General features: G+C 34.7%; 1 protein-coding gene across 5 annotated transcripts in view; it reads left to right on the top strand.

Annotated features, from left to right (window-relative positions):
- The window catches only part of LOC139534760 (tyrosine-protein kinase Tec-like), a 114,720-nt gene that overhangs the window by 53,388 nt on the left and 33,346 nt on the right, over nt 1-27,986 (top strand). For all 5 annotated transcript variants that reach the window (XR_011667006.1, XR_011667007.1, XR_011667008.1 and 2 more), the window contains 4 exons: nt 21,280-21,408; nt 27,146-27,195; nt 27,427-27,653; nt 27,803-27,868. Coding sequence is in view for 2 of the 5 variants with exons in the window: in XM_071334186.1 (XP_071190287.1) it covers nt 21,280-21,408; nt 27,146-27,195; nt 27,427-27,653; nt 27,803-27,868 (472 nt within the window). In the remaining 3 variants the exon portion in view is untranslated. The remainder of the gene's footprint in view (nt 1-21,279; nt 21,409-27,145; nt 27,196-27,426; nt 27,654-27,802; nt 27,869-27,986) is intronic.

The raw sequence follows: 27,986 nt of genomic DNA, 5'->3' as shown, positions 1-27,986 counted from the left end.
AATTGTAGCAGTAGTTTTTATTAGTGGTATTAGTAGTTGTAGCAGTAGTTTTATTAGTGGTATTAGTAGTTGTAGCAGTAGTTTTTATTAGTAGTTGTAGCAGTAGTTTTTATTAGTGGTATTAGTAGTTGTAGCAGTAGTTTTTATTAGTGGTATTAGTAGTTGTAGCAGTCGTTTTTATTAGTAGTTGTAGTTTTATTAGTGGTATTAGTAGTTGTAGCAGTAGTTTTTATTAGTGGTATTAGTAGTTGTAGCAGTAGTTTTATTAGTGGTATTAGTAGTTGTAGTTTTATTAGTGGTATTAGTAGTTGTAGCAGTAGTTTTTATTAGTGGTATTAGTAGTTGTAGCAGTAGTTTTTATTAGTGGTATTAGTAATTGTAGCAGTAGTTTTATTAGTTGTATTAGTAGTTGTAGCAGTAGTTTTATTAGTGGTATTAGTAATTGTAGCAGTAGTTTTTATTAGTGGTATTAGTAGTTGTAGCAGTAGTTTTTATTAGTGGTATTAGTAGGTGTAGTTTTATTTGTGGTATTAGTAGTTGTAGCAGTAGTTTTATTAGTGGTATTAGTAGTTGTAGTTTTATTAGTGGTATTAGTAATTGTAGCAGTAGTTTTATTAGTGGTATTAGTAGTTGTAGCAGTAGTTTTATTAGTGGTATTAGTAGTTGTAGCAGTAGTTTTATTAGTGGTATTAGTGGTTGTAGCAGTAGTTTTTATTAGTGGTATTAGTAGTTGTAGCAGTAGTTTTTATTAGTGGTATTAGTAGTTGTAGCAGTAGTTTTTATTAGTGGTATTAGTAGTTGTAGCAGTAGTTTTATTAGTGGTATTAGTGGTTGTAGCAGTAGTTTTATTAGTGGTATTAGTAGTTGTAGCAGTAGTTTTTATTAGTAGTTGTAGCAGTAGTTTTTATTAGTGGTATTAGTAGTTGTAGCAGTAGTTTTATTAGTGGTATTAGTAATTGTAGCAGTAGTTTTTATTAGTGGTATTAGTAGTTGTAGCAGTAGTTTTATTAGTGGTATTAGTAGTTGTAGCAGTAGTTTTATTGGTGGTATTAGTAGTTGTAGCAGTAGTTTTATTAGTGGTATTAGTAATTGTAGCAGTAGTTTTTATTAGTGGTATTAGTAGTTGTAGCAGTAGTTTTTATTAGTGGTATTAGTAATTGTAGCAGTAGTTTTATTAGTGGTATTAGTAATTGTAGCAGTAGTTTTTATTAGTGGTATTAGTAATTGTAGCAGTAGTTTTTATTAGTGGTATTAGTAGTTGTAGCAGTAGTTTTTATTAGTAGTTGTAGCAGTAGTTTTATTAGTGGTATTAGTAGTTGTAGCAGTAGTTTTTATTAGTGGTATTAGTAGTTGTAGCAGTAGTTTTTATTAGTGGTATTTGTAGTTGTAGCAGTAGTTTTTATTAGTGGTATTAGTAGTTGTAGCAGTAGTTTTTATTAGTGGTATTAGTAGTTGTAGCAGTAGTTTTTATTAGTGGTATTAGTAGTTGTAGCAGTAGTTTTTATTAGTGGTATTAGTAGTTGTAGTTTTTATTAGTGTTATTAGTAGTTGTAGCAGTAGTTTTATTAGTGGTATTAGTAGTTGTAGCAGTAGTTTTATTAGTGGTATTAGTAATTGTAGCAGTAGTTTTTATTAGTGGTATTAGTAGTTGTAGCAGTAGTTTTTATTAGTAGTTGTAGCAGTAGTTTTATTAGTGGTATTAGTAGTTGTAGCAGTAGTTTTTATTAGTGGTATTAGTAGTTGTAGCAGTAGTTTTTATTAGTGGTATTAGTAGTTGTAGCAGTAGTTTTTATTAGTGGTATTAGTAGTTGTAGCAGTAGTTTTTATTAGTGGTATTAGTAGTTGTAGCAGTAGTTTTTATTAGTGGTATTAGTAGTTGTAGCAGTAGTTTTTATTAGTAGTTGTAGCAGTAGTTTTATTAGTGGTATTAGTAGTTGTAGCAGTAGTTTTATTAGTGGTATTAGTAATTGTAGCAGTAGTTTTTATTAGTGGTATTAGTAGTTGTAGCAGTAGTTTTATTAGTGGTATTAGTAGTTGTAGCAGTAGTTTTATTGGTGGTATTAGTAGTTGTAGCAGTAGTTTTATTAGTGGTATTAGTAATTGTAGCAGTAGTTTTTATTAGTGGTATTAGTAGTTGTAGCAGTAGTTTTTATTAGTGGTATTAGTAATTGTAGCAGTAGTTTTATTAGTGGTATTAGTAATTGTAGCAGTAGTTTTTATTAGTGGTATTAGTAGTTGTAGCAGTAGTTTTATTGGTGGTATTAGTAGTTGTAGCAGTAGTTTTTATTAGTGGTATTAGTAATTGTAGCAGTAGTTTTTATTAGTGGTATTAGTAGTTGTAGCAGTAGTTTTATTAGTGGTATTAGTAGTTGTAGCAGTAGTTTTTATTAGTAGTTGTAGCAGTAGTTTTATTAGTGGTATTAGTAGTTGTAGCAGTAGTTTTATTAGTGGTATTAGTAGTTGTAGCAGTAGTTTTATTAGTGGTATTAGTAGTTGTAGCAGTAGTTTTATTAGTGGTATTAGTAGTTGTAGCAGTAGTTTTTATTAGTGGTATTAGTAGTTGTAGCAGTAGTTTTTATTAGTGGTATTAGTAGTTGTAGCAGTAGTTTTTATTAGTGGTATTAGTAGTTGTAGCAGTAGTTTTTATTAGTAGTTGTAGCAGTAGTTTTATTAGTGGTATTAGTAGTTGTAGCAGTAGTTTTATTAGTAATTGTAGCAGTAGTTTTTATTAGTGGTATTAGTAGTTGTAGCAGTAGTTTTTATTAGTGGTATTAGTAATTGTAGCAGTAGTTTTATTAGTGGTATTAGTAATTGTAGCAGTAGTTTTTATTAGTGGTATTAGTAGTTGTAGCAGTAGTTTTATTGGTGGTATTAGTAGTTGTAGCAGTAGTTTTTATTAGTGGTATTAGTAATTGTAGCAGTAGTTTTTATTAGTGGTATTAGTAGTTGTAGCAGTAGTTTTTATTAGTGGTATTAGTAGTTGTAGCAGTAGTTTTTATTAGTGGTATTAGTAATTGTAGCAGTAGTTTTTATTAGTGGTATTAGTAGTTGTAGCAGTAGTTTTATTAGTGGTATTAGTAGTTGTAGCAGTAGTTTTTATTAGTAGTTGTAGCAGTAGTTTTTATTAGTAGTTGTAGCAGTAGTTTTTATTAGTGGTATTAGTAGTTGTAGCAGTAGTTTTTATTAGTGGTATTAGTAGTTGTAGCAGTAGTTTTATTAGTGGTATTAGTGGTTGTAGCAGTAGTTTTATTAGTGGTATTAGTAGTTGTAGCAGTAGTTTTTATTAGTAGTTGTAGCAGTAGTTTTTATTAGTGGTATTAGTAGTTGTAGCAGTAGTTTTATTAGTGGTATTAGTAATTGTAGCAGTAGTTTTTATTAGTGGTATTAGTAGTTGTAGCAGTAGTTTTATTAGTGGTATTAGTAGTTGTAGCAGTAGTTTTATTGGTGGTATTAGTAGTTGTAGCAGTAGTTTTATTAGTGGTATTAGTAATTGTAGCAGTAGTTTTTATTAGTGGTATTAGTAGTTGTAGCAGTAGTTTTTATTAGTGGTATTAGTAATTGTAGCAGTAGTTTTATTAGTGGTATTAGTAATTGTAGCAGTAGTTTTTATTAGTGGTATTAGTAATTGTAGCAGTAGTTTTTATTAGTGGTATTAGTAGTTGTAGCAGTAGTTTTTATTAGTAGTTGTAGCAGTAGTTTTATTAGTGGTATTAGTAGTTGTAGCAGTAGTTTTTATTAGTGGTATTAGTAGTTGTAGCAGTAGTTTTTATTAGTGGTATTAGTAGTTGTAGCAGTAGTTTTTATTAGTGGTATTAGTAGTTGTAGCAGTAGTTTTTATTAGTGGTATTAGTAGTTGTAGCAGTAGTTTTTATTAGTGGTATTAGTAGTTGTAGCAGTAGTTTTTATTAGTGGTATTAGTAGTTGTAGTTTTTATTAGTGTTATTAGTAGTTGTAGCAGTAGTTTTATTAGTGGTATTAGTAGTTGTAGCAGTAGTTTTATTAGTGGTATTAGTAATTGTAGCAGTAGTTTTTATTAGTGGTATTAGTAGTTGTAGCAGTAGTTTTTATTAGTAGTTGTAGCAGTAGTTTTATTAGTGGTATTAGTAGTTGTAGCAGTAGTTTTTATTAGTGGTATTAGTAGTTGTAGCAGTAGTTTTTATTAGTGGTATTAGTAGTTGTAGCAGTAGTTTTTATTAGTGGTATTAGTAGTTGTAGCAGTAGTTTTTATTAGTGGTATTAGTAGTTGTAGCAGTAGTTTTTATTAGTGGTATTAGTAGTTGTAGCAGTAGTTTTTATTAGTAGTTGTAGCAGTAGTTTTATTAGTGGTATTAGTAGTTGTAGCAGTAGTTTTATTAGTGGTATTAGTAATTGTAGCAGTAGTTTTTATTAGTGGTATTAGTAGTTGTAGCAGTAGTTTTATTAGTGGTATTAGTAGTTGTAGCAGTAGTTTTATTGGTGGTATTAGTAGTTGTAGCAGTAGTTTTATTAGTGGTATTAGTAATTGTAGCAGTAGTTTTTATTAGTGGTATTAGTAGTTGTAGCAGTAGTTTTTATTAGTGGTATTAGTAATTGTAGCAGTAGTTTTATTAGTGGTATTAGTAATTGTAGCAGTAGTTTTTATTAGTGGTATTAGTAGTTGTAGCAGTAGTTTTATTGGTGGTATTAGTAGTTGTAGCAGTAGTTTTTATTAGTGGTATTAGTAATTGTAGCAGTAGTTTTTATTAGTGGTATTAGTAGTTGTAGCAGTAGTTTTATTAGTGGTATTAGTAGTTGTAGCAGTAGTTTTTATTAGTAGTTGTAGCAGTAGTTTTATTAGTGGTATTAGTAGTTGTAGCAGTAGTTTTATTAGTGGTATTAGTAGTTGTAGCAGTAGTTTTATTAGTGGTATTAGTAGTTGTAGCAGTAGTTTTATTAGTGGTATTAGTAGTTGTAGCAGTAGTTTTTATTAGTGGTATTAGTAGTTGTAGCAGTAGTTTTTATTAGTGGTATTAGTAGTTGTAGCAGTAGTTTTTATTAGTGGTATTAGTAGTTGTAGCAGTAGTTTTTATTAGTAGTTGTAGCAGTAGTTTTATTAGTGGTATTAGTAGTTGTAGCAGTAGTTTTATTAGTAATTGTAGCAGTAGTTTTTATTAGTGGTATTAGTAGTTGTAGCAGTAGTTTTTATTAGTGGTATTAGTAATTGTAGCAGTAGTTTTATTAGTGGTATTAGTAATTGTAGCAGTAGTTTTTATTAGTGGTATTAGTAGTTGTAGCAGTAGTTTTATTGGTGGTATTAGTAGTTGTAGCAGTAGTTTTTATTAGTGGTATTAGTAATTGTAGCAGTAGTTTTTATTAGTGGTATTAGTAGTTGTAGCAGTAGTTTTTATTAGTGGTATTAGTAGTTGTAGCAGTAGTTTTTATTAGTGGTATTAGTAATTGTAGCAGTAGTTTTTATTAGTGGTATTAGTAGTTGTAGCAGTAGTTTTATTAGTGGTATTAGTAGTTGTAGCAGTAGTTTTTATTAGTAGTTGTAGCAGTAGTTTTTATTAGTGGTATTAGTAGTTGTAGCAGTAGTTTTTATTAGTGGTATTAGTAGTTGTAGCAGTCGTTTTTATTAGTAGTTGTAGTTTTATTAGTGGTATTAGTAGTTGTAGCAGTAGTTTTTATTAGTGGTATTAGTAGTTGTAGCAGTAGTTTTATTAGTGGTATTAGTAGTTGTAGTTTTATTAGTGGTATTAGTAGTTGTAGCAGTAGTTTTTATTAGTGGTATTAGTAGTTGTAGCAGTAGTTTTTATTAGTGGTATTAGTAATTGTAGCAGTAGTTTTATTAGTTGTATTAGTAGTTGTAGCAGTAGTTTTATTAGTGGTATTAGTAATTGTAGCAGTAGTTTTTATTAGTGGTATTAGTAGTTGTAGCAGTAGTTTTTATTAGTGGTATTAGTAGGTGTAGTTTTATTTGTGGTATTAGTAGTTGTAGCAGTAGTTTTATTAGTGGTATTAGTAGTTGTAGTTTTATTAGTGGTATTAGTAATTGTAGCAGTAGTTTTATTAGTGGTATTAGTAGTTGTAGCAGTAGTTTTATTAGTGGTATTAGTAGTTGTAGCAGTAGTTTTATTAGTGGTATTAGTGGTTGTAGCAGTAGTTTTTATTAGTGGTATTAGTAGTTGTAGCAGTAGTTTTTATTAGTGGTATTAGTAGTTGTAGCAGTAGTTTTTATTAGTGGTATTAGTAGTTGTAGCAGTAGTTTTATTAGTGGTATTAGTGGTTGTAGCAGTAGTTTTATTAGTGGTATTAGTAGTTGTAGCAGTAGTTTTTATTAGTAGTTGTAGCAGTAGTTTTTATTAGTGGTATTAGTAGTTGTAGCAGTAGTTTTATTAGTGGTATTAGTAATTGTAGCAGTAGTTTTTATTAGTGGTATTAGTAGTTGTAGCAGTAGTTTTATTAGTGGTATTAGTAGTTGTAGCAGTAGTTTTATTGGTGGTATTAGTAGTTGTAGCAGTAGTTTTATTAGTGGTATTAGTAATTGTAGCAGTAGTTTTTATTAGTGGTATTAGTAGTTGTAGCAGTAGTTTTTATTAGTGGTATTAGTAATTGTAGCAGTAGTTTTATTAGTGGTATTAGTAATTGTAGCAGTAGTTTTTATTAGTGGTATTAGTAGTTGTAGCAGTAGTTTTATTGGTGGTATTAGTAGTTGTAGCAGTAGTTTTTATTAGTGGTATTAGTAGTTGTAGCAGTAGTTTTTATTAGTAGTTGTAGCAGTAGTTTTATTAGTGGTATTAGTAGTTGTAGCAGTAGTTTTATTAGTGGTATTAGTAGTTGTAGCAGTAGTTTTATTAGTGGTATTAGTAGTTGTAGCAGTAGTTTTTATTAGTAGTTGTAGCAGTAGTTTTATTAGTGGTATTAGTAGTTGTAGCAGTAGTTTTTATTAGTGGTATTAGTAGTTGTAGCAGTAGTTTTTATTAGTGGTATTAGTAGTTGTAGCAGTAGTTTTTATTAGTAGTTGTAGCAGTAGTTTTATTAGTGGTATTAGTAGTTGTAGCAGTAGTTTTATTAGTAATTGTAGCAGTAGTTTTTATTAGTGGTATTAGTAGTTGTAGCAGTAGTTTTTATTAGTGGTATTAGTAGTTGTAGCAGTAGTTTTATTAGTGGTATTAGTGGTTGTAGCAGTAGTTTTTATTAGTGGTATTAGTAGTTGTAGCAGTAGTTTTTATTAGTGGTATTAGTAGTTGTAGCAGTAGTTTTTATTAGTGGTATTAGTAGTTGTAGCAGTAGTTTTATTAGTGGTATTAGTGGTTGTAGCAGTAGTTTTATTAGTGGTATTAGTAGTTGTAGCAGTAGTTTTTATTAGTAGTTGTAGCAGTAGTTTTTATTAGTGGTATTAGTAGTTGTAGCAGTAGTTTTTATTAGTGGTATTAGTAGTTGTAGCAGTAGTTTTTATTAGTAGTTGTAGCAGTAGTTTTTATTAGTGGTATTAGTAGTTGTAGCAGTAGTTTTTATTAGTGGTATTAGTAGTTGTAGCAGTCGTTTTTATTAGTAGTTGTAGTTTTATTAGTGGTATTAGTAGTTGTAGCAGTAGTTTTTATTAGTGGTATTAGTAGTTGTAGCAGTAGTTTTATTAGTGGTATTAGTAGTTGTAGTTTTATTAGTGGTATTAGTAGTTGTAGCAGTAGTTTTTATTAGTGGTATTAGTAGTTGTAGCAGTAGTTTTTATTAGTGGTATTAGTAATTGTAGCAGTAGTTTTATTAGTGGTATTAGTAGTTGTAGCAGTAGTTTTATTAGTGGTATTAGTAATTGTAGCAGTAGTTTTTATTAGTGGTATTAGTAGTTGTAGCAGTAGTTTTTATTAGTGGTATTAGTAGTTGTAGTTTTATTAGTGGTATTAGTAGTTGTAGCAGTAGTTTTATTAGTGGTATTAGTAATTGTAGCAGTAGTTTTTATTAGTGGTATTAGTAGTTGTAGCAGTAGTTTTTATTAGTGGTATTAGTAGTTGTAGCAGTAGTTTTATTAGTGGTATTAGTGGTTGTAGCAGTAGTTTTATTAGTGGTATTAGTAGTTGTAGCAGTAGTTTTTATTAGTAGTTGTAGCAGTAGTTTTTATTAGTGGTATTAGTAGTTGTAGCAGTAGTTTTATTAGTGGTATTAGTAGTTGTAGCAGTAGTTTTTATTAGTAGTTGTAGCAGTAGTTTTTATTAGTGGTATTAGTAGTTGTAGCAGTAGTTTTTATTAGTGGTATTAGTAGTTGTAGCAGTCGTTTTTATTAGTAGTTGTAGTTTTATTAGTGGTATTAGTAGTTGTAGAAGTAGTTTTTATTAGTGGTATTAGTAGTTGTAGCAGTAGTTTTATTAGTGGTATTAGTAGTTGTAGTTTTATTAGTGGTATTAGTAGTTGTAGCAGTAGTTTTTATTAGTGGTATTAGTAGTTGTAGCAGTAGTTTTTATTAGTGGTATTAGTAATTGTAGCAGTAGTTTTATTAGTGGTATTAGTAGTTGTAGCAGTAGTTTTATTAGTGGTATTAGTAATTGTAGCAGTAGTTTTTATTAGTGGTATTAGTAGTTGTAGCAGTAGTTTTTATTAGTGGTATTAGTAGTTGTAGTTTTATTTGTGGTATTAGTAGTTGTAGCTGTAGTTTTATTAGTGGTATTAGTAGTTGTAGTTTTATTAGTGGTATTAGTAATTGTAGCAGTAGTTTTTATTAGTGGTATTAGTAGTTGTAGCAGTAGTTTTATTAGTGGTATTAGTGGTTGTAGCAGTAGTTTTATTAGTGGTATTAGTAGTTGTAGCAGTAGTTTTATTAGTGGTATTAGTAGTTGTAGCAGTAGTTTTTATTAGTGGTATTAGTAGTTGTAGCAGTAGTTTTTATTAGTAGTTGTAGCAGTAGTTTTATTAGTGGTATTAGTAGTTGTAGCAGTAGTTTTATTAGTGGTATTAGTAGTTGTAGCAGTAGTTTTATTAGTGGTATTAGTAGTTGTAGCAGTAGTTTTATTAGTGGTATTAGTAGTTGTAGCAGTAGTTTTTATTAGTGGTATTAGTAGTTGTAGCAGTAGTTTTTATTAGTGGTATTAGTAGTTGTAGCAGTAGTTTTATTAGTGGTATTAGTAGTTGTAGCAGTAGTTTTATTAGTGGTATTAGTAATTGTAGCAGTAGTTTTTATTAGTGGTATTAGTAGTTGTAGCAGTAGTTTTATTAGTGGTATTAGTAGTTGTAGCAGTAGTTTTTATTAGTGGTATTAGTAGTTGTAGCAGTAGTTTTTATTAGTGGTATTAGTAGTTGTAGCAGTAGTTTTTATTAGTGGTATTAGTAGTTGTAGCAGTAGTTTTTATTAGTAGTTGTAGCAGTAGTTTTATTAGTGGTATTAGTAGTTGTAGCAGTAGTTTTATTAGTGGTATTAGTAGTTGTAGCAGTAGTTTTATTAGTGGTATTAGTAGTTGTAGCAGTAGTTTTATTAGTGGTATTAGTAGTTGTAGCAGTAGTTTTTATTAGTGGTATTAGTAGTTGTAGCAGTAGTTTTTATTAGTGGTATTAGTAGTTGTAGCAGTAGTTTTTATTAGTGGTATTAGTAGTTGTAGCAGTAGTTTTTATTAGTAGTTGTAGCAGTAGTTTTATTAGTGGTATTAGTAGTTGTAGCAGTAGTTTTTATTAGTGGTATTAGTAGTTGTAGCAGTAGTTTTTATTAGTAGTTGTAGCAGTAGTTTTATTAGTGGTATTAGTAGTTGTAGCAGTAGTTTTTAGTAGTGGTATTAGTAGTTGTAGCAGTAGTTTTTATTAGTAGTTGTAGCAGTAGTTTTTATTAGTGGTATTAGTAGTTGTAGCAGTAGTTTTTATTAGTGGTATTAGTAGTTGTAGCAGTAGTTTTTATTAGTAGTTGTAGCAGTAGTTTTATTAGTGGTATTAGTAGTTGTAGCAGTAGTTTTTATTAGTGGTATTAGTAGTTGTAGCAGTAGTTTTTATTAGTGGTATTAGTAGTTGTAGCAGTAGTTTTTATTAGTGGTATTAGTAGTTGTAGCAGTAGTTTTTATTAGTGGTATTAGTAGTTGTAGCAGTAGTTTTTATTAGTGGTATTAGTAGTTGTAGTTTTTATTAGTGTTATTAGTAGTTGTAGCAGTAGTTTTATTAGTGGTATTAGTAGTTGTAGCAGTAGTTTTATTAGTGGTATTAGTAATTGTAGCAGTAGTTTTTATTAGTGGTATTAGTAGTTGTAGCAGTAGTTTTATTAGTGGTATTAGTAATTGTAGCAGTAGTTTTATTAGTGGTATTAGTAGTTGTAGCAGTAGTTTTATTAGTGGTATTAGTAGTTGTAGCAGTAGTTTTTATTAGTGGTATTAGTAGTTGTAGCAGTAGTTTTTATTAGTGGTATTAGTAGTTGTAGCAGTAGTTTTTATTAGTGGTATTAGTAGTTGTAGCAGTAGTTTTTATTAGTAGTTGTAGCAGTAGTTTTATTAGTGGTATTAGTAGTTGTAGCAGTAGTTTTATTAGTGGTATTAGTAGTTGTAGCAGTAGTTTTATTAGTGGTATTAGTAGTTGTAGCAGTAGTTTTATTAGTGGTATTAGTAGTTGTAGCAGTAGTTTTTATTAGTGGTATTAGTAGTTGTAGCAGTAGTTTTTATTAGTGGTATTAGTAGTTGTAGCAGTAGTTTTTATTAGTGGTATTAGTAGTTGTAGCAGTAGTTTTTATTAGTAGTTGTAGCAGTAGTTTTATTAGTGGTATTAGTAGTTGTAGCAGTAGTTTTTATTAGTGGTATTAGTAGTTGTAGCAGTAGTTTTTATTAGTAGTTGTAGCAGTAGTTTTATTAGTGGTATTAGTAGTTGTAGCAGTAGTTTTTATTAGTGGTATTAGTAGTTGTAGCAGTAGTTTTTATTAGTAGTTGTAGCAGTAGTTTTTATTAGTGGTATTAGTAGTTGTAGCAGTAGTTTTTATTAGTGGTATTAGTAGTTGTAGCAGTAGTTTTTATTAGTAGTTGTAGCAGTAGTTTTATTAGTGGTATTAGTAGTTGTAGCAGTAGTTTTTATTAGTGGTATTAGTAGTTGTAGCAGTAGTTTTTATTAGTGGTATTAGTAGTTGTAGCAGTAGTTTTTATTAGTGGTATTAGTAGTTGTAGCAGTAGTTTTTATTAGTGGTATTAGTAGTTGTAGCAGTAGTTTTTATTAGTGGTATTAGTAGTTGTAGCAGTAGTTTTTATTAGTGGTATTAGTAGTTGTAGTTTTTATTAGTGGTATTAGTAGTTGTAGCAGTAGTTTTATTAGTGGTATTAGTAATTGTAGCAGTAGTTTTTATTAGTGGTATTAGTAGTTGTAGCAGTAGTTTTATTAGTGGTATTAGTAATTGTAGCAGTAGTTTTATTAGTGGTATTAGTAGTTGTAGCAGTAGTTTTATTAGTGGTATTAGTAGTTGTAGCAGTAGTTTTTATTAGTGGTATTAGTAGTTGTAGCAGTAGTTTTTATTAGTGGTATTAGTAGTTGTAGCAGTAGTTTTTATTAGTGGTATTAGTAGTTGTAGCAGTAGTTTTTATTAGTGGTATTAGTAGTTGTAGCAGTAGTTTTTATTAGTGGTATTAGTAGTTGTAGTTTTTATTAGTGGTATTAGTAGTTGTAGCAGTAGTTTTATTAGTGGTATTAGTAATTGTAGCAGTAGTTTTTATTAGTGGTATTAGTAGTTGTAGCAGTAGTTTTATTAGTGGTATTAGTAATTGTAGCAGTAGTTTTATTAGTGGTATTAGTAGTTGTAGCAGTAGTTTTTATTAGTGGTATTAGTAGTTGTAGCAGTAGTTTTTATTAGTGGTATTAGTAGTTGTAGCACTAGTTTTTATTAGTGGTATTAGTAGTTGTAGCAGTAGTTTTTATTAGTAGTTGTAGCAGTAGTTTTATTAGTGGTATTAGTAGTTGTAGCAGTAGTTTTATTAGTGGTATTAGTAGTTGTAGCAGTAGTTTTATTAGTGGTATTAGTAGTTGTAGCAGTAGTTTTATTAGTGGTATTAGTAGTTGTAGCAGTAGTTTTTATTAGTGGTATTAGTAGTTGTAGCAGTAGTTTTTATTAGTGGTATTAGTAGTTGTAGCAGTAGTTTTTATTAGTGGTATTAGTAGTTGTAGCAGTAGTTTTTATTAGTAGTATTAGTAGTTGTAGCAGTAGTTTTTATTAGTAGTTGTAGCAGTAGTTTTATTAGTGGTATTAGTAGTTGTAGCAGTAGTTTTTATTAGTGGTATTAGTAGTTGTAGCAGTAGTTTTTATTAGTGGTATTAGTAGTTGTAGCAGTAGTTTTTATTAGTGGTAATAGTAGTTGTAGCAGTAGTTTTTATTAGTGGTATTAGTAGTTGTAGCAGTAGTTTTTATTAGTAGTTGTAGCAGTAGTTTTATTAGTGGTATTAGTAATTGTAGCAGTAGTTTTTATTAGTGGTATTAGTAGTTGTAGCAGTAGTTTTATTAGTGGTATTAGTAGTTGTAGCAGTAGTTTTATTAGTGGTATTAGTGGTTGTAGCAGTAGTTTTATTAGTGGTATTAGTAGTTGTAGCAGTAGTTTTTATTAGTAGTTGTAGCAGTATTTTTTATTATTGGTATTTGTAGTTGTAGCAGTAGTTTTATTAGTGGTATTAGTAGTTGTAGCAGTAGTTTTTATTAGTAGTTGTAGCAGTAGTTTTTATTAGTGGTATTAGTAGTTGTAGCAGTAGTTTTTATTAGTGGTATTAGTAGTTGTAGCAGTCGTTTTTATTAGTAGTTGTAGTTTTATTAGTGGTATTAGTAGTTGTAGAAGTAGTTTTTATTAGTGGTATTAGTAGTTGTAGCAGTAGTTTTATTAGTGGTATTAGTAGTTGTAGTTTTATTAGTGGTATTAGTAGTTGTAGCAGTAGTTTTTATTAGTGGTATTAGTAGTTGTAGCAGTAGTTTTTATTAGTGGTATTAGTAATTGTAGCAGTAGTTTTATTAGTGGTATTAGTAGTTGTAGCAGTAGTTTTATTAGTGGTATTAGTAATTGTAGCAGTAGTTTTTATTAGTGGTATTAGTAGTTGTAGCAGTAGTTTTTATTAGTGGTATTAGTAGTTGTAGTTTTATTTGTGGTATTAGTAGTTGTAGCTGTAGTTTTATTAGTGGTATTAGTAGTTGTAGTTTTATTAGTGGTATTAGTAATTGTAGCAGTAGTTTTTATTAGTGGTATTAGTAGTTGTAGCAGTAGTTTTATTAGTGGTATTAGTGGTTGTAGCAGTAGTTTTATTAGTGGTATTAGTAGTTGTAGCAGTAGTTTTATTAGTGGTATTAGTAGTTGTAGCAGTAGTTTTTATTAGTGGTATTAGTAGTTGTAGCAGTAGTTTTTATTAGTAGTTGTAGCAGTAGTTTTATTAGTGGTATTAGTAGTTGTAGCAGTAGTTTTATTAGTGGTATTAGTAGTTGTAGCAGTAGTTTTATTAGTGGTATTAGTAGTTGTAGCAGTAGTTTTATTAGTGGTATTAGTAGTTGTAGCAGTAGTTTTTATTAGTGGTATTAGTAGTTGTAGCAGTAGTTTTTATTAGTGGTATTAGTAGTTGTAGCAGTAGTTTTATTAGTGGTATTAGTAGTTGTAGCAGTAGTTTTATTAGTGGTATTAGTAATTGTAGCAGTAGTTTTTATTAGTGGTATTAGTAGTTGTAGCAGTAGTTTTATTAGTGGTATTAGTAGTTGTAGCAGTAGTTTTTATTAGTGGTATTAGTAGTTGTAGCAGTAGTTTTTATTAGTGGTATTAGTAGTTGTAGCAGTAGTTTTTATTAGTGGTATTAGTAGTTGTAGCAGTAGTTTTTATTAGTAGTTGTAGCAGTAGTTTTATTAGTGGTATTAGTAGTTGTAGCAGTAGTTTTATTAGTGGTATTAGTAGTTGTAGCAGTAGTTTTATTAGTGGTATTAGTAGTTGTAGCAGTAGTTTTATTAGTGGTATTAGTAGTTGTAGCAGTAGTTTTTATTAGTGGTATTAGTAGTTGTAGCAGTAGTTTTTATTAGTGGTATTAGTAGTTGTAGCAGTAGTTTTTATTAGTGGTATTAGTAGTTGTAGCAGTAGTTTTTATTAGTAGTTGTAGCAGTAGTTTTATTAGTGGTATTAGTAGTTGTAGCAGTAGTTTTTATTAGTGGTATTAGTAGTTGTAGCAGTAGTTTTTATTAGTGGTATTAGTAGTTGTAGCAGTAGTTTTTATTAGTGGTATTAGTAGTTGTAGCAGTAGTTTTTATTAGTGGTATTAGTAGTTGTAGCAGTAGTTTTTATTAGTAGTTGTAGCAGTAGTTTTATTAGTGGTATTAGTAGTTGTAGCAGTAGTTTTTATTAGTGGTATTAGTAGTTGTAGCAGTAGTTTTTATTAGTGGTATTAGTAGTTGTAGCAGTAGTTTTTATTAGTGGTATTAGTAGTTGTAGCAGTAGTTTTTATTAGTGGTATTAGTAGTTGTAGCAGTAGTTTTTATTAGTGGTATTAGTAGTTGTAGTTTTTATTAGTGTTATTAGTAGTTGTAGCAGTAGTTTTATTAGTGGTATTAGTAGTTGTAGCAGTAGTTTTATTAGTGGTATTAGTAGTTGTAGCAGTAGTTTTATTAGTGGTATTAGTAATTGTAGCAGTAGTTTTTATTAGTGGTATTAGTAGTTGTAGCAGTAGTTTTATTAGTGGTATTAGTAATTGTAGCAGTAGTTTTATTAGTGGTATTAGTAGTTGTAGCAGTAGTTTTTATTAGTGGTATTAGTAGTTGTAGCAGTAGTTTTTATTAGTGGTATTAGTAGTTGTAGCAGTAGTTTTTATTAGTGGTATTAGTAGTTGTAGCAGTAGTTTTTATTAGTGGTATTAGTAGTTGTAGCAGTAGTTTTTATTAGTAGTTGTAGCAGTAGTTTTATTAGTGGTATTAGTAGTTGTAGCAGTAGTTTTTATTAGTGGTATTAGTAGTTGTAGCAGTAGTTTTTATTAGTGGTATTAGTAGTTGTAGCAGTAGTTTTTATTAGTGGTATTAGTAGTTGTAGCAGTAGTTTTTATTAGTGGTATTAGTAGTTGTAGCAGTAGTTTTTATTAGTAGTTGTAGCAGTAGTTTTATTAGTGGTATTAGTAGTTGTAGCAGTAGTTTTATTAGTGGTATTAGTAATTGTAGCAGTAGTTTTTATTAGTGGTATTAGTAGTTGTAGCAGTAGTTTTATTAGTGGTGTTAGTAGTTGTAGCAGTAGTTTTATTGGTGGTATTAGTAGTTGTAGCAGTAGTTTTATTAGTGGTATTAGTAATTGTAGCAGTAGTTTTTATTAGTGGTATTAGTAGTTGTAGCAGTAGTTTTTATTAGTGGTATTAGTAATTGTAGCAGTAGTTTTATTAGTGGTATTAGTAATTGTAGCAGTAGTTTTTATTAGTGGTATTAGTAGTTGTAGCAGTAGTTTTATTGGTGGTATTAGTAGTTGTAGCAGTAGTTTTTATTAGTGGTATTAGTAATTGTAGCAGTAGTTTTTATTAGTGGTATTAGTAGTTGTAGCAGTAGTTTTATTAGTGGTATTAGTAGTTGTAGCAGTAGTTTTTATTAGTGGTATTAGTAATTGTAGCAGTAGTTTTTATTAGTGGTATTAGTAGTTGTAGCAGTAGTTTTATTGGTGGTATTAGTAGTTGTAGCAGTAGTTTTTATTAGTGGTATTAGTAATTGTAGCAGTAGTTTTATTAGTGGTATTAGTAGTTGTAGCAGTAGTTTTATTAGTGGTATTAGTAGTTGTAGCAGTAGTTTTTATTAGTGGTATTAGTAGTTGTAGCAGTAGTTTTTATTAGTAGTTGTAGCAGTAGTTTTATTAGTGGTATTAGTAGTTGTAGCAGTAGTTTTATTAGTGGTATTAGTAGTTGTAGCAGTAGTTTTATTAGTGGTATTAGTAGTTGTAGCAGTAGTTTTTATTAGTAGTTGTAGCAGTAGTTTTATTAGTGGTATTAGTAGTTGTAGCAGTAGTTTTTATTAGTGGTATTAGTAGTTGTAGCAGTAGTTTTTATTAGTGGTATTAGTAGTTGTAGCAGTAGTTTTTATTAGTGGTATTAGTAGTTGTAGCAGTAGTTTTTATTAGTAGTTGTAGCAGTAGTTTTATTAGTGGTATTAGTAGTTGTAGCAGTAGTTTTATTAGTGGTATTAGTAGTTGTAGCAGTAGTTTTATTAGTAATTGTAGCAGTAGTTTTTATTAGTGGTATTAGTAGTTGTAGCAGTAGTTTTTATTAGTGGTATTAGTAGTTGTAGCAGTAGTTTTTATTAGTGGTATTAGTAGTTGTAGCAGTAGTTTTTATTAGTGGTATTAGTAGTTGTAGCAGTAGTTTTTATTAGTAGTTGTAGCAGTAGTTTTATTAGTGGTATTAGTAGTTGTAGCAGTAGTTTTTATTAGTGGTATTAGTAGTTGTAGCAGTAGTTTTTATTAGTGGTATTAGTAGTTGTAGCAGTAGTTTTTATTAGTGGTATTAGTAGTTGTAGCAGTAGTTTTTATTAGTGGTATTAGTAGTTGTAGCAGTAGTTTTTATTAGTAGTTGTAGCAGTAGTTTTATTAGTGGTATTAGTAGTTGTAGCAGTAGTTTTTATTAGTGGTATTAGTAATTGTAGCAGTAGTTTTATTGGTGGTATTAGTAGTTGTAGCAGTAGTTTTATTAGTGGTATTAGTAATTGTAGCAGTAGTTTTTATTAGTGGTATTAGTAGTTGTAGCAGTAGTTTTTATTAGTGGTATTAGTAGTTGTAGCAGTAGTTTTATTGGTGGTATTAGTAGTTGTAGCAGTAGTTTTATTAGTGGTATTAGTAATTGTAGCAGTAGTTTTTATTAGTGGTATTAGTAGTTGTAGCAGTAGTTTTTATTAGTGGTATTAGTAATTGTAGCAGTAGTTTTATTAGTGGTATTAGTAATTGTAGCAGTAGTTTTTATTAGTGGTATTAGTAGTTGTAGCAGTAGTTTTTATTAGTAGTTGTAGCAGTAGTTTTATTAGTGGTATTAGTAGTTGTAGCAGTAGTTTTTATTAGTGGTATTAGTAGTTGTAGCAGTAGTTTTTATTAGTGGTATTAGTAGTTGTAGCAGTAGTTTTTATTAGTGGTATTAGTAGTTGTAGCAGTAGTTTTTATTAGTAGTTGTAGCAGTAGTTTTATTAGTGGTATTAGTAGTTGTAGCAGTAGTTTTATTAGTGGTATTAGTAGTTGTAGCAGTAGTTTTATTAGTGGTATTAGTAGTTGTAGCAGTAGTTTTATTAGTGGTATTAGTAGTTGTAGCAGTAGTTTTTATTAGTGGTATTAGTAGTTGTAGCAGTAGTTTTTATTAGTGGTATTAGTAGTTGTAGCAGTAGTTTTTATTAGTGGTATTAGTAGTTGTAGCAGTAGTTTTTATTAGTGGTATTAGTAGTTGTAGCAGTAGTTTTTATTAGTGGTATTAGTAGTTGTAGCAGTAGTTTTTATTAGTGGTATTAGTAGTTGTAGCAGTAGTTTTTATTAGTGGTATTAGTAGTTGTAGCAGTAGTTTTTATTAGTGGTATTAGTAGTTGTAGCAGTAGTTTTTATTAGTAGTTGTAGCAGTAGTTTTATTAGTGGTATTAGTAGTTGTAGCAGTAGTTTTTATTAGTGGTATTAGTAGTTGTAGCAGTAGTTTTTATTAGTGGTATTAGTAGTTGTAGCAGTAGTTTTTATTAGTGGTATTAGTAGTTGTAGCAGTAGTTTTTATTAGTGGTATTAGTAGTTGTAGCAGTAGTTTTTATTAGTGGTATTAGTAGTTGTAGTTTTTATTAGTGTTATTAGTAGTTGTAGCAGTAGTTTTATTAGTGGTATTAGTAGTTGTAGCAGTAGTTTTATTAGTGGTATTAGTAATTGTAGCAGTAGTTTTATTAGTGGTATTAGTAATTGTAGCAGTAGTTTTTATTAGTGGTATTAGTAGTTGTAGCAGTAGTTTTATTAGTGGTATTAGTAGTTGTAGCAGTAGTTTTATTAGTGGTATTAGTAGTTGTAGCAGTAGTTTTTATTAGTGGTATTAGTAGTTGTAGCAGTAGTTTTTATTAGTGGTATTAGTAGTTGTAGCAGTAGTTTTTATTAGTGGTATTAGTAGTTGTAGCAGTAGTTTTTATTAGTAGTTGTAGCAGTAGTTTTATTAGTGGTATTAGTAGTTGTAGCAGTAGTTTTTATTAGTGGTATTAGTAGTTGTAGCAGTAGTTTTTATTAGTGGTATTAGTAGTTGTAGCAGTAGTTTTTATTAGTGGTATTAGTAGTTGTAGCAGTAGTTTTTATTAGTGGTATTAGTAGTTGTAGCAGTAGTTTTTATTAGTAGTTGTAGCAGTAGTTTTATTAGTGGTATTAGTAGTTGTAGCAGTAGTTTTATTAGTGGTATTAGTAATTGTAGCAGTAGTTTTTATTAGTGGTATTAGTAGTTGTAGCAGTAGTTTTATTAGTGGTGTTAGTAGTTGTAGCAGTAGTTTTATTGGTGGTATTAGTAGTTGTAGCAGTAGTTTTATTAGTGGTATTAGTAATTGTAGCAGTAGTTTTTATTAGTGGTATTAGTAGTTGTAGCAGTAGTTTTTATTAGTGGTATTAGTAATTGTAGCAGTAGTTTTATTAGTGGTATTAGTAATTGTAGCAGTAGTTTTTATTAGTGGTATTAGTAGTTGTAGCAGTAGTTTTATTGGTGGTATTAGTAGTTGTAGCAGTAGTTTTTATTAGTGGTATTAGTAATTGTAGCAGTAGTTTTTATTAGTGGTATTAGTAGTTGTAGCAGTAGTTTTATTAGTGGTATTAGTAGTTGTAGCAGTAGTTTTTATTAGTGGTATTAGTAATTGTAGCAGTAGTTTTTATTAGTGGTATTAGTAGTTGTAGCAGTAGTTTTATTGGTGGTATTAGTAGTTGTAGCAGTAGTTTTTATTAGTGGTATTAGTAATTGTAGCAGTAGTTTTATTAGTGGTATTAGTAGTTGTAGCAGTAGTTTTATTAGTGGTATTAGTAGTTGTAGCAGTAGTTTTTATTAGTGGTATTAGTAGTTGTAGCAGTAGTTTTTATTAGTAGTTGTAGCAGTAGTTTTATTAGTGGTATTAGTAGTTGTAGCAGTAGTTTTTATTAGTGGTATTAGTAGTTGTAGCAGTAGTTTTATTAGTGGTATTAGTAGTTGTAGCAGTAGTTTTTATTAGTAGTTGTAGCAGTAGTTTTATTAGTGGTATTAGTAGTTGTAGCAGTAGTTTTTATTAGTGGTATTAGTAGTTGTAGCAGTAGTTTTTATTAGTGGTATTAGTAGTTGTAGCAGTAGTTTTTATTAGTGGTATTAGTAGTTGTAGCAGTAGTTTTTATTAGTAGTTGTAGCAGTAGTTTTATTAGTGGTATTAGTAGTTGTAGCAGTAGTTTTATTAGTAATTGTAGCAGTAGTTTTTATTAGTGGTATTAGTAGTTGTAGCAGTAGTTTTTATTAGTGGTATTAGTAGTTGTAGCAGTAGTTTTTATTAGTGGTATTAGTAGTTGTAGCAGTAGTTTTTATTAGTGGTATTAGTAGTTGTAGCAGTAGTTTTTATTAGTAGTTGTAGCAGTAGTTTTATTAGTGGTATTAGTAGTTGTAGCAGTAGTTTTTATTAGTGGTATTAGTAGTTGTAGCAGTAGTTTTTATTAGTGGTATTAGTAGTTGTAGCAGTAGTTTTTATTAGTGGTATTAGTAGTTGTAGCAGTAGTTTTTATTAGTGGTATTAGTAGTTGTAGCAGTAGTTTTTATTAGTAGTTGTAGCAGTAGTTTTATTAGTGGTATTAGTAGTTGTAGCAGTAGTTTTTATTAGTGGTATTAGTAATTGTAGCAGTAGTTTTATTGGTGGTATTAGTAGTTGTAGCAGTAGTTTTATTAGTGGTATTAGTAATTGTAGCAGTAGTTTTTATTAGTGGTATTAGTAGTTGTAGCAGTAGTTTTTATTAGTGGTATTAGTAGTTGTAGCAGTAGTTTTATTGGTGGTATTAGTAGTTGTAGCAGTAGTTTTATTAGTGGTATTAGTAATTGTAGCAGTAGTTTTTATTAGTGGTATTAGTAGTTGTAGCAGTAGTTTTTATTAGTGGTATTAGTAATTGTAGCAGTAGTTTTATTAGTGGTATTAGTAATTGTAGCAGTAGTTTTTATTAGTGGTATTAGTAGTTGTAGCAGTAGTTTTTATTAGTAGTTGTAGCAGTAGTTTTATTAGTGGTATTAGTAGTTGTAGCAGTAGTTTTATTAGTGGTATTAGTAGTTGTAGCAGTAGTTTTTATTAGTGGTATTAGTAGTTGTAGCAGTAGTTTTATTAGTGGTATTAGTAGTTGTAGCAGTAGTTTTTATTAGTGGTATTAGTAGTTGTAGCAGTAGTTTTTATTAGTGGTATTAGTAGTTGTAGCAGTAGTTTTTATTAGTAGTTGTAGCAGTAGTTTTATTAGTGGTATTAGTAGTTGTAGCAGTAGTTTTTATTAGTGGTATTAGTAATTGTAGCAGTAGTTTTATTGGTGGTATTAGTAGTTGTAGCAGTAGTTTTATTAGTGGTATTAGTAATTGTAGCAGTAGTTTTTATTAGTGGTATTAGTAGTTGTAGCAGTAGTTTTTATTAGTGGTATTAGTAGTTGTAGCAGTAGTTGTATTGGTGGTATTAGTAGTTGTAGCAGTAGTTTTATTAGTGGTATTAGTAATTGTAGCAGTAGTTTTATTAGTGGTATTAGTAATTGTAGCAGTAGTTTTTATTAGTGGTATTAGTAGTTGTAGCAGTAGTTTTTATTAGTGGTATTAGTAGTTGTAGCAGTAGTTTGTATTAGTGGTATTAGTAATTGTAGCAGTAGTTTTTATTAGTGGTATTAGTAATTGTAGCAGTAGTTTTTATTAGTGGTATTAGTAGTTGTAGCAGTAGTTTTTATTAGTAGTTGTAGCAGTAGTTTTATTAGTGGTATTAGTAGTTGTAGCAGTAGTTGTAGCAGTAGTTTTTATTAGTGGTATTAGTAGTTGTAGCAGTAGTTTTATTATTGGTATTAGTAGTTGTAGCAGTAGTTTTTATTAGTGGTATTAGTGGTTGTAGCAGTAGTTTTTATTAGTAGTTGTAGCAGTAGTTTTATTAGTGGTATTAGTAGTTGTAGCAGTAGTTTTTATTAGTGGTATTAGTGGTTGTAGCAGTAGTTTTATTAGTAGACATAGCAGGAGTATTTATTAGTGATAGGCCTATTAGTAGTTTAGTAGTAGTGTTTATTAGTGGTAGGACTATTAGTAGCTTTGTTGTGCTCTTTTTATTATTATAATGATTTCAGTGTTATTATTATCCGACTGTAGTTGCCATATTATTCTTGTCACTAATTCATTTTTTAAAGAGATTTCATCCTGCAAAATGTCTTATAAATCCATAAATAAATTGTTGTTGTGTTCCAGAGATCAAGGAGAACTCTGTGATCGCTGCTAAGTTTCACCCTCAGTTCTGGCTGGAGGGCGTGTGGCTGTGCTGTCGTCAGACAGAGAAACTGGCCCTGGGATGTGAGAAGTACAACCTGTTCGGAGACAGTAAGATCTACATTTACACCGAGTGAACAAAACATTAGGAACACCTGCTCTTTCCACGATATAGACTGACCAGGTGAATCCAGGTGAAACCTATGATTCCTTATCAAATCAAATCAAATCAAGTTTATTTTATATAGCCCTTCGTACATCAGCTAATATCTCGAAGTGCTGTACAGAAACCCAGCCTAAAACCCCAAACAGCAAGCAATGCAGGTGTAGAAGCACGGTGGCTAGGAAAAACTCCCTAGAAAGGCCAAAACCTAGGAAGAAACCTAGAGAGGAACCAGGCTATGAGGGGTGGCCAGTCCTCTTCTGGCTGTGCCGGGTGGAGATTATAACAGAACTATGCCAAGATGTTCAAAATATTCATAAGTGACAAGCATGGTCAAATAATAATCATGAATAATTTTCAGTTGGCTTTTCATAGCCGATCATTAAGAGTTGAAAATAGCAGGTCTGGGACAGGTGGCGGTTCCATAACCGCAGGCAGAACAGTTGAAACTGGAATAGCAGCAAGGCCAGGTGGACTGGGGACAGCAAGGAGTCATCATGCCTGGTAGTCCTGACGTATGGTCCTAGGGCTCAGGTCCTCCGAGAGAGAGAAGGAAAGAGAGAATTAGAGAGAGCCAAGATTTTCAAAATGTTCATAAATGACAAGCATGGTCAAATAATAATCAGGAATAAATATCAGTTGGCTTTTCATAGCCGATCATTAAGAGTTGAAAACAGCAGGTCTGGGACAGGTATGGGTTCCATAACCGCAGGCAGAACAGTTGAAACTGGAATAGCAGCAAGGCCAGGCGGACTGGGGACAGCAAGGAGTCATCATGCCCGGTTTGCCGTGACGTATGGTCCTATGGCTCAGGTTCTCCGAGAGAGAGAAAGAAAGAGAGAACGAGAGAATTAGAGAGAGCATACTTAAATTTACACAGGACACTGGATAAGATAGGAGAAGTACTCCAGGTATAACCAACTGACCCTAGCCCCCCGACACATAAACTACTGCAGCATAAATACTGGAGGCTGAGACAGGAGGGGTCAGGAGACACTGTGGCCCCATCAGAAGAAACACCCGGACAGGGCCAAACAGGAAGGATATAACCCCACCCACTTTGCCAAAGCATAGCCCCCACACCACTAGAGGGATATCTTCAACCACCAACTTACAATCCTGAGTATAGAGTATAGCCCACAAAGATCTCCACCACAGCACAAACCAAGGGGGGGGCGCCAACCCAGACAGGAAGATCACGTCAGTAACTCAACCCACTCAAGTGACGCACCCCTCCCAGGGACGGCATGAAAGAGCACCAGTAAGCCAGTGACTCAGCCCCTGTAATAGGGTTAGAGGCAGAGAATCCCAGTGGAGAGAGGGGAACCGGCCAGGCAGAGACAGCAAGGGCGGTTCGTTGCTCCAGAGCCTTTCGATGTCACTTGTTAAACCCACTTCAATCCATGTAGATGAAGGGGAAGAGACAGGTTAAAGAAGGATTTTTAAGCCTGGATTGTGTGTTTGAAATGGGGTGTGGTAGTAGGTGTCATGTGCACCGGTTCCTTTCAAGAACTGTAACGTTTTTCACACAACAGTTTCCTGTGTATCAAGAATGGTCCACCACTCAACGGACATCCAGCCAACTTGACACAACTGTGGGAAGCATTGGGGCGGCAGGTAGCCTAGTGGTTAGAGCCTAGTGGTTAGAGTGTTGGACTAGTAACTGAAAGGTTGCCAGTTCAAATCCCCGAGCTGACAAGGTACAAATCTGTCGTTCTGTCCCTGAACAAGGCAGTTAACCCACTGTTCCTAGGCAGTTGTTGAAAATAAGAATTTGTTCTTAACTGACTAAAATAAAATAAATTAACATGGACCAGGATTCCTGTGGAACGCTTTCAACACCTTGTAGAGTTCATGTCCTGATGAATTCCCCCCTCCTCCCTAGTTCTACAGCTGAGTTCCCCCCTCCTCCTAGTTCTGCAGCTGAATTCCTCCCTCCTCCCTAGTTCTGCAGCTGAATTCCCCCCTCCTCCCTAGTTCTACAGCTGAATTCCCCCCTCCTCCCTAGTTCTGCAGCTGAATTCCCCCCTCCTCCCTAGTTCTGCAGCTGAATCCCCCCCTCCTCCCTAGTTCTGCAGCTGAATTCCTCCCTCCTCCCTAGTTCTGCAGCTGAATTCCCCCCTCCTCCCTAGTTCTACAGCTGAATTCCCCCCTCCTCCCTAGTTCTGCAGCTGAATTCCTCCCTCCTCCCTAGTTCTGCAGCTGAGTTCCCCCCTCCTCCCTAGTTCTGCAGCTGAATTCCCCCCTCCTCCCTAGTTCTGCAGCTGAGTTCCTCCCTCCTCCCTAGTTCTACAGCTGAATTCCCCCCTCCTCCCTAGTTCTACAGCTGAATTCCCCCCTCCTCCCTAGTTCTACAGCTGAATTCCCCCCTCCTCCCTAGTTCTACAGCTGAATTCCCCCCTCCTCCCTAGTTCTGCAGCTGAATTCCTCCCTCCTCCCTAGTTCTGCAGCTGAGTTCCCCCCTCCTCCCTAGTTCTGCAGCTGAATTCCCCCCTCCTCCCTAGTTCTGCAGCTGAGTTCCTCCCTCCTCCCTAGTTCTACAGCTGAATTCCCCCCTCCTCCCTAGTTCTACAGCTGAATTCCTCCCTCCTCCCTAGTTCTGCAGCTGAGTTCCCCCCTCCTCCCTAGTTCTGCAGCTGAGTTCCCCCCTCCTCCCTAGTTCTGCAGCTGAGTTCCTCCCTCCTCCCTAGTTCTACAGCTGAATTCCCCCCTCCTCCCTAGTTCTACAGCTGAATTCCCCCCTCCTCCCTAGTTCTGCAGCTGAATTCCTCCCTCCTCCCTAGTTCTGCAGCTGAGTTCCCCCCTCCTCCCTAGTTCTGCAGCTGAATTCCCCCCTCCTCCCTAGTTCTACAGCTGAATTCCCCCCTCCTCCCTAGTTCTACAGCTGAATTCCCCCCTCCTCCCTAGTTCTACAGCTGAATTCCCCCCTCCTCTCTAGTTCTGCAGCTGAATTCCCCCCTCCTCTCTAGTTCTGCAGCTGAATTCCCCCCTAGTTCTACAGCTGGATTCCCCCCTCCTCCCTAGTTCGGCAGCTGAATTCCCCCCTCCTCCCTAGTTCTACAGCTGAATTCCCCCCTCCTCCCTAGTTCTGCAGCTGAATTCCTCCCTCCTCCCTAGTTCTGCAGCTGAGTTCCCCCCTCCTCCCTAGTTCTGCAGCTGAATTCCCCCCTCCTCCCTAGTTCTACAGCTGAATTCCCCCCTCCTCCCTAGTTCTACAGCTGAATTCCCCCCTCCTCCCTAGTTCTACAGCTGAATTCCCCCCTCCTCTCTAGTTCTGCAGCTGAATTCCCCCCTCCTCTCTAGTTCTGCAGCTGAATTCCCCCCTAGTTCTACAGCTGGATTCCCCCCTCCTCCCTAGTTCGGCAGCTGAATTCCCCCCTCCTCCCTAGTTCTACAGCTGAGTTCCCCCCTCCTTCCTAGTTCTGCAGCTGAATTCCCCCCTCCTTCCTAGTTCTGCAGCTGAATTCCCCCCTCCTCCCTAGTTCTGCAGCTGAATTCCCCTTCTCCTCCCTAGTTCTACAGCTGAATTCCCCCCTCCTCCCTCGTTCTGCAGCTGAATTCCCCCCTCCTCCCTCGTTCTGCAGCTGAATTCCCCCCTCCTCCCTCGTTCTGCAGCTGAATTCCCCCCTCCTCCCTAGTTCTGCAGCTGAATTCCCCCCTCCTCTCTAGTTCTGCAGCTGAATTCCCCCCTCCTCCCTAGTTCTACAGCTGAATTCCCCCCTCCTCCCTAGTTCTACAGCTGAATTCCCCCCTCCTCCCTAGTTCTACAGCTGAATTCCCCCCTCCTCCCTAGTTCTGCAGCTGAATTCCCCCCTCCTCCCTAGTTCTACAGCTGAATTCCCCCCTCCTCTCTAGTTCTGCAGCAGAGTTCCCCCCTCCTCCCTCGTTCTGCAGCTGAATTCCCCCCTCCTCCCTAGTTCTACAGCTGAATTCCCCCCTCCTCCCTAGTTCTGCAGCTGAGTTCCTCCCTCCTCCCTAGTTCTACAGCTGAATTCCCCCCTCCTCCCTAGTTCTACAGCTGAATTCCTCCCTCTTCCCTCGTTCTGCAGCTGAATTCCTCCCTCCTCCCTAGTTCTGCAGCTGAATTCCCCCCTCCTCCCTCGTTCTGCAGCTGAATTCCTCCCTCCTCCCTCGTTCTGCAGCTGAATTCCTCCCTCCTCCCTAGTTCTGCAGCTGAATTCCCCCTCCTCCCTCGTTCTGCAGCTGAATTCCTCCCTCCTCCCTAGTTCTGCAGCTGAATTCCCCCCTCCTCCCTCGTTCTGCAGCTGAATTCCCCCCTCCTCCCTAGTTCTACAGCTGAATTCCCCCCTCCTCCCTAGTTCTACAGCTGAATTCCCCCCTCCTCCCTAGTTCTACAGCTGAATTCCCCCCTCCTCTCTAGTTCTGCAGCTGAATTCCCCCCTCCTCTCTAGTTCTGCAGCTGAATTCCCCCCTAGTTCTACAGCTGGATTCCCCCCTCCTCCCTAGTTCGGCAGCTGAATTCCCCCCTCCTCCCTAGTTCTACAGCTGAGTTCCCCCCTCCTTCCTAGTTCTGCAGCTGAATTCCCCCCTCCTTCCTAGTTCTGCAGCTGAATTCCCCCCTCCTCCCTAGTTCTGCAGCTGAATTCCCCTTCTCCTCCCTAGTTCTACAGCTGAATTCCCCCCTCCTCCCTCGTTCTGCAGCTGAATTCCCCCCTCCTCCCTCGTTCTGCAGCTGAATTCCCCCCTCCTCCCTCGTTCTGCAGCTGAATTCCCCCCTCCTCCCTAGTTCTGCAGCTGAATTCCCCCCTCCTCTCTAGTTCTGCAGCTGAATTCCCCCCTCCTCCCTAGTTCTACAGCTGAATTCCCCCCTCCTCCCTAGTTCTACAGCTGAATTCCCCCCTCCTCCCTAGTTCTACAGCTGAATTCCCCCCTCCTCCCTAGTTCTGCAGCTGAATTCCCCCCTCCTCCCTAGTTCTACAGCTGAATTCCCCCCTCCTCTCTAGTTCTGCAGCAGAGTTCCCCCCTCCTCCCTCGTTCTGCAGCTGAATTCCCCCCTCCTCCCTAGTTCTACAGCTGAATTCCCCCCTCCTCCCTAGTTCTGCAGCTGAGTTCCTCCCTCCTCCCTAGTTCTACAGCTGAATTCCCCCCTCCTCCCTAGTTCTACAGCTGAATTCCTCCCTCTTCCCTCGTTCTGCAGCTGAATTCCTCCCTCCTCCCTAGTTCTGCAGCTGAATTCCCCCCTCCTCCCTCGTTCTGCAGCTGAATTCCTCCCTCCTCCCTCGTTCTGCAGCTGAATTCCTCCCTCCTCCCTAGTTCTGCAGCTGAATTCCCCCTCCTCCCTCGTTCTGCAGCTGAATTCCTCCCTCCTCCCTAGATCTGCAGCTGAATTCCCCCCTCCTCCCTAGTTCTACAGCTGAATTCCTCCCTCAATCAATAAGTTCTAGTAGAGTAACATAAATAAGTTTAGCTAGAATCCAACGTTATGAATTGCACAAGAATGGATTTATAAGGTATTGTTTTGTCTTTATTTAAACTAGCCAGACACCCGCCCCTCGGATATAACCACAGGGACAGCGGGTTATGAGTCAACCTGCGCATCACACACACACACACACTCACTCACTCACTCACTCACTCACTCACTCACTCACTCACTCAGGAGGACAGGTTCTCTGTATCTGTTGAATAATGAGATAACATTTATCTTCTTCTTTCTGTTTTCAGTTTCGAGGAAACCCCTTCCCCCCATTCCTGGAAACGAAAGCACAGAAAAAGTAGACACGCACGCACGCGCGCGCGCACACACACACACACACACACACACACACACACACACACACACACACACACTTCTGTTTTCTAGAATATTTGTTGTAATATTCTTCTATGAGTAATAAGCCATAAAAACAACTAGTCATACCTAGCAACAAGCTGAACAAAACAGGACAACGTTAATAAATGTAACTTCCTCCTCCATCTCCCTCCCTCTTCCCTCCCTCCCCCAGTCTCGTCGGCCTCTCCCTCCCCCACCTCCCGTACACGACCCTGATGACGACGATGACGATGATGATGATGGTGGTGTTGAGGAGGAGGAAGAGCAACAGGAAGTTGTGATAGCCTTGTATGACTTCAATGGTCCTGAACCACATGACCTGACTCTGACCAAGGGAGAAGAATACCTCATACTGGAGAAATGTGACATCAACTGGTACAAGGCCCGCAACAAATACGGGTCAGTACTGTGTGTGTGTGTGTGTGTGTGTGTGTGTGTGTGTGTGTGTGTGAGTGTGTGTGTGTGAGCCTTTGCTGGTCTTTGGACCTTGTTCTATGGCTGGTCCCCTACTATTGATCCAGAACATGCCGTTGTTTGTTGACATGCAGGGAGGACGGCTACATCCCCATCAACTACGTGACAGAGAAGAAGTTGGGGAACCTGGCACAGTATGCGTGAGTAAAGCTGCGTGAGGCTAGAGCTTGTATGCGTGAGGTTAGAGCTTGTATACGTGAGTAAAGCTGCGTGAGGCTAGAGCTTGTATACGTGAGGTTAGAGCTTGTATACGTGAGT

The sequence above is a fragment of the Salvelinus alpinus genome, chromosome 11 (assembly GCF_045679555.1).
Source record: "Salvelinus alpinus chromosome 11, SLU_Salpinus.1, whole genome shotgun sequence".
In the NCBI taxonomy this organism is placed as follows: Eukaryota; Metazoa; Chordata; class Actinopteri; order Salmoniformes; family Salmonidae; genus Salvelinus; species Salvelinus alpinus.
Note: the sequence above shows the minus strand (reverse complement) of the source record. Positions and strands in the feature narration are given on the sequence as shown.